This window comes from Octodon degus, unplaced genomic scaffold, assembly GCF_000260255.1.
Source record: "Octodon degus isolate 3935 unplaced genomic scaffold, OctDeg1.0 scaffold00028, whole genome shotgun sequence".
NCBI classification, from domain to species: domain Eukaryota; kingdom Metazoa; phylum Chordata; class Mammalia; order Rodentia; family Octodontidae; genus Octodon; species Octodon degus.
Window position 1 is genome coordinate 10,533,551 of NW_004524604.1, and position 5,371 is coordinate 10,538,921.

General features: G+C 34.9%; 1 protein-coding gene across 1 annotated transcript in view; it reads left to right on the forward strand.

The window, feature by feature from the left end:
* The window catches only part of Hltf (helicase like transcription factor), a 177,718-nt gene that overhangs the window by 165,328 nt on the left and 7,019 nt on the right, over positions 1–5,371 (forward strand). The window contains exon 23 of the mRNA XM_023712948.1: positions 2,586–2,666. Within this exon, the coding sequence (XP_023568716.1) occupies positions 2,586–2,666 (81 nt within the window). The remainder of the gene's footprint in view (positions 1–2,585; positions 2,667–5,371) is intronic.

Sequence of the window (5,371 nt, forward strand, 5' to 3'; positions counted from 1 at the left end):
CTCACCAGCCCCTCTTCATTAGTTTTGTGGTTACCATTTTTAAAAACTATTTAATTGTTGTTCCATATTAATCCAGTGATAGTAGTATAAACTGACTTTTATAAAAAATCCCCAAATTATTCTTTCTCTTGCTGATAATCTTAGTACTGGAAAAAGAAGAGGCTGATATATCAAAATAGAATAATTGGTATTATAAAGTTGAACAGAGACTCAATTCTTTTAGCATGTTAGTTTCATAAAACAGTGTCAGAAGGTTTTAGCAGTTTTATAGTATGTAGTCTTACTGAACATAAAAAGGTTTACAGAGTTTTTAAACCCAAAAGTCAGAAGAAAATTGCTCATGAAAATCTTTTACGTTTTCCTAGAGCACTATTTAAGAGTGAGGATGGTATTTTGATGTCCATTATGAGCTGCTGATAAAGCTAAATTGCTTCCTTAAACACAACATATGAGAATGGGAACTGAGTTTTACTGGATTTCTGGTAGTCATGCTAGATGTACATTGCCAGATTATTAGGTTGCTGGATGAAATACAGGCAGCAGGGGGAAAAAAATTGATTTAGTCTCTTAGTGCAACAATTTGAAATATGTCTGTTGGGCCAGCCAGACAGCTTAGCAAACTAGAGCGCCTGCTTAGGCAGATGGAGGGACTGCCTAAGTTCGATTGCCAGCGTGTTGTGCCAGCCTCACCCCCAGGACACTCTGAGACTGGGTGTGGTGGCACCCACCTGTAATCCCAGTTCTTGGGAAGCTTAAAACAGGAGGATCACCGTGAGTCCAATCTGTGTAGTGAGACCCTGTAGACCCTCTACTAAATATATTTTAAAAAGTCTGTAAAATACAAACTATTCATAATGTACCTTGTTTAGTTTCAAAAATTGTTAAATTTATTGTTAAATTTAACTTCCTGTACTAGAAAAGAACCTAACAAAGCCATCTCTTTCTGAAGACCCCAAAGGAACTTAAAATAGATAGTAACAGTTAATCCAAGATTTTTTTTTAAAACCCACCATCAATATATGCATCTCTGATTTTGTTCATGTTTTCAGTTGCTATTCTGCTATATACATATCACCTTTCTCCCAAAATACTCAATTTTCAGATTCAAGAATTACTGCATAGTTCACATGTAAAATTTAATGATCCTTATCCTTACAGTGATAATGTTTAAAAACCATTTGACTATTGTTTTTCCAAAGAACTCTGTGACTTTGATTACTCATCTTCCCACCCCCTTATTTTTTTGTGGTACTAGGGATCAACCTAGGGTCTTTGAACTTAGCTGAACTACCCATTTTAAATTTTTTATTTTGAGACAGGTTCTTACTAAGTTGCCCAGGCTGGGCACAAACCTATGATTCTCTCACCTCAGCCTAATAGGGTGCTGGGATTACAGATTCATTACCTCATCATTTTATTCTTCAGTTGAAGATAATTCTCATGACTATGTTTTATACTAACTCTAAATAATACTTTTGAGCTCAGTCTTGAAGGCAAAACTGATTTCAAATTCAGGTACAGAAAATTGCTTCAACAAAGTCTTAAGCAATTTTTAGGACTTTACTCAATGAAAACTATTTTGTGCTTTTATGAATGGAGGAAAGTGAAAGAAGAGATAAAGACCAGCAAAAAGGAGGGAAATTTTTTCATAAGTAAGCCCATGGATTGTTTTACTTTTCTATTGTAACTGAAATCATCTAAATGAACGCATAAACTTTTTTTCCTATGTTAGCCATATATAGATCCACTTTAAAATGAAATGGTGAAATATTAGGTATTTGTATTGGGTGCTGACAAATCTGTGATGTTCTCTATTAAGTACAGGTTAAGCATCCCTAATCTGAAGAGTTCTGAAATTTAAATCTTTTCTGAGTACTAACATGACACAAAAATTTTTGGAGTCTTTTGTATCTCAGAATTTTGGATCTGGGATGTTTAGTAAGTAAAGCCTATGCAAATACTCCAAAATCTGAAGAATTTTGAAATCTGAAATATTTGTGGTGTTAATGAATTTTGGATAGGAGATAATCTACCAGTAACAGAATTACAGTGGACCCTTGACTTCAAACGCAGTTTGTTTCTGAGGGCTGGTTGTAACTCAGGTTGTCAGTTGAAGACTCAGGCTGTCTTTTACACAGTCCTCCAAGTCTCCTGAATACAGGCAGGTTCAGTGTCCTTAGGGAGACATTGGCTTAGGATTTCTCAACCCATATAAGAGAGGATGTTGTAGTGTTCCTTCTAGAACTCTTTAAAGGTTAAATCAGTATCTTACACCATCTAGAAGCAGAAGCAGCTGGCTTTAGGGTCATAACTCTTTGGTTGTAAGTTAAAACTACAATTTAGGTCATAACCCAAGTTGTTCTTATGTCAGGCTAGTTGTAACTTGAGGGTCCACTTTAGAGTGAAATGACATGGAGAATGTCTATTGTCATAGTGATTTGAGAGGCGAAATTTTTCCTACAGTACATTTGTGCTGTCAAATATATGAATTCAGTCAGACACACATACATGCATAATGCTGAAATGAAAGGACTGATGCAAAACACTCACACATTAGAATGATAAACAATTCATGTTCTTACTAGGCCTGGAATCCTGCTGCTGAAGATCAGTGCTTTGACAGATGCCATCGACTTGGCCAGAAACAAGAAGTTATTATCACAAAAGTGAGTTTGGAACTACTTACTTTCATTTTAGTATGTTTTAAAAAATAAATGACTATAGTATTGTAGTAATGTAAATAGAATTGTAGAAAGCAAAGTGTAAAACTTTTTTCGCCTCCCTTTACAGATTCAAATATTTTTAGGACCTTTTCTCTGTAGTTACATATGTTTTTACTCATATGTACATCTTAAAAGTTTATTAGAGAATACTATATAAATACATTTATATCAGCACTTTTCATTGTGGTAAAATGTACACAATGATTTTTATCATTTTAGCCATTAAGTGTATAGTTCAATTGTACTACGTACACTCACATTGTGTCAAACTGCTATCACCATCCATCTCCAAAACTTGTCACCTCATACAGAAACTACCTATTAAACCATACTTGTACTCTCTTCAAGCACTTGTGTGCTTTGTCTCTGAATTTGATCCTTCCCCAGTTCATTTAATACTTGCATAAAGACATATTGTAAATTATGTAACCAGTTCAGTTTTGCAGAAATAGTGTCTGATAAATAATACATGCACTTTTGCATATACATATTTCTTCATGATAGGTTAAAAAAACTAGAATTCTGGATTTAGAATTTTTTATTAGAAATCAGGTACTTTTCAAAATTGTCTCTTTATAATGTTACATAGATGCAAATTTGTGCTTCTATGATGATCTAAAAAATCCTGATTTGCATGTAAACTTATTTCACATGTTTGCTGTTCATCTGTTCATTAATACTCATTAATTGCTTATCGGTTGCCAGTTTTCATAGTTCCAATGCACATATAGTTTTATAGCATAAAGGTCTCCTTTATACATGCTGGTTTTAAACCATTTCTTATGAGATTGGAAGTGGTTTATGCCAGGAGCTTGCTTGGCTTAAAAACTGCATGAGCGTTTTGTCATGAAAAAGCTTTAAAATATTTGTGATTGAAAATAGCTTTTTTTTTTTTTTTTTTAAATAGCTTCTTGGTTTTAAAGTCTTGTAATGACAGCAGGCTGTATCTTCAGATCTTAAAAGCTGTCTTTCTATATTTACTTATGATTTTTAGAAAATTTTGTTTGTAAAATGGGTCTGCATTTTTTTTCCAAATGAAGAAACATTTTATTGTTACTTTTTTAATTTTTTTTTTTTTTCTTTTTGAGACAGGGTCTCACTATGCAGTTCAGGCTGGTCTTGAAGAGCTCACTTTGTAGCCCAGGCTGGTCTTGAACTCACAAGGATCCTTCTGCCTGAGCCTCCTAAATGCTGGGATTATAGGCGTGTGCCACCACACTCAGCAAATGTTACTTTTAAAGTTTTCCTTCTTTCTGTGAATATGAAATGTATATATGAATTTCTTTCTTGAATGTTCTGTTCTTTTGATGTCTTCCAGTTCTCAGGGCAGTTTTATAACTGTAGTTTTATAAAGTATGCCTTCATATTTAATAGGGTAGAATGCTCTCATTGCTCTTCATCGTAAAGGTTTATTGGTTATTACTTACTGCTTTTGGACTTTTGGTAGAGGCCAATGGTGGTGAACCTGTGTCACACGTTGTTCAGTGGGCTGTTGTTATTTAAAGCCCTAAAAGGTTTGCCGTCACTGATAAGCTATTCAGTTGCATTTGCGAAATATCATTTAATCTCAGTGCTTTGGGAGGAGGAATGCAAATTCAAGCCCAGCCTGGGCAATTATCAATTCCCTGTCCAAAAATTAAAAAATTAATAACTTTTATTTTTCAATGTATTTAGTACAGGGTCTACAGAGTCTTACTGGGTAGATTGGACTCGATCAGACTCGTTTTCAGTCTCCCAAGTGCTGGGATTACAGACACGTGCCACCACGCCCAGTTTCAGTTGCCAGTCTCAGCGCACCTGGCTCGCACATCACACCCGGGATTGAACCTGCTCCCTGTGGCTGCCTAAGCAGGCACTTTAATCCACTGAGCTATCTGGCCAGTCCTCAATAATTTTTGAAAAGGGCTGAGCTTAGTGTAAAGGCCTTGGATGCAATCCCAAATTTCTCCCTACTAAAAAGAAAATAAAAATATTATTTGGGATTTATTGAATTTGATTCGAATTGGGTGTGATGGTGCACATCTGTAATCCTAGGACGCTAAAGGCAGAGGCAGGAGGATAGCTGTGAGTCCAGGCCAGCCTGAACTACATAGCAAGATCTTTTCAAAAAAATAAAAAAGAATTTGATTGCTTTTAGAATTCTTTTCTTTAGAAGTAAGGGAAGTTTTCATTCAAGACTATATATAGTATCTTCCTTTGTTTAGATCTTTTATATATTTTATTTTGTTGCTTTGTTTTTTGAGATAGGGTGTCACTTTGAACTCACTTTTATATCCCAGGCTGGCCTCGAATTTGCAGCAATCCTCTCTCACCTCAGCCTCCCGACTGCTGGATTATAGGCATGTGCCACCACACCCAGTTTATACATTTTAATAGTTTTATAATATAATTTTTTGTTATAATAACTGGACTTATACAGTACTGAGTAGGAGTAGTAGTAGTTTTCTTCTTGTCTTGCTCTTTTTTTAAAAATTTTTTTTTATAATTTTATTGAGAAACAAATAGCAATGGGACAGTTTCAAATCAAATTGGTAGGACAGTTTCAATAATTAACCCATTGCATACATTCTTCCTAGTGGTTAATTGCTGTACAAGATGCGGACATGATATCCTATTTACAAACACCATTAGAACAAATCCCTCCATTC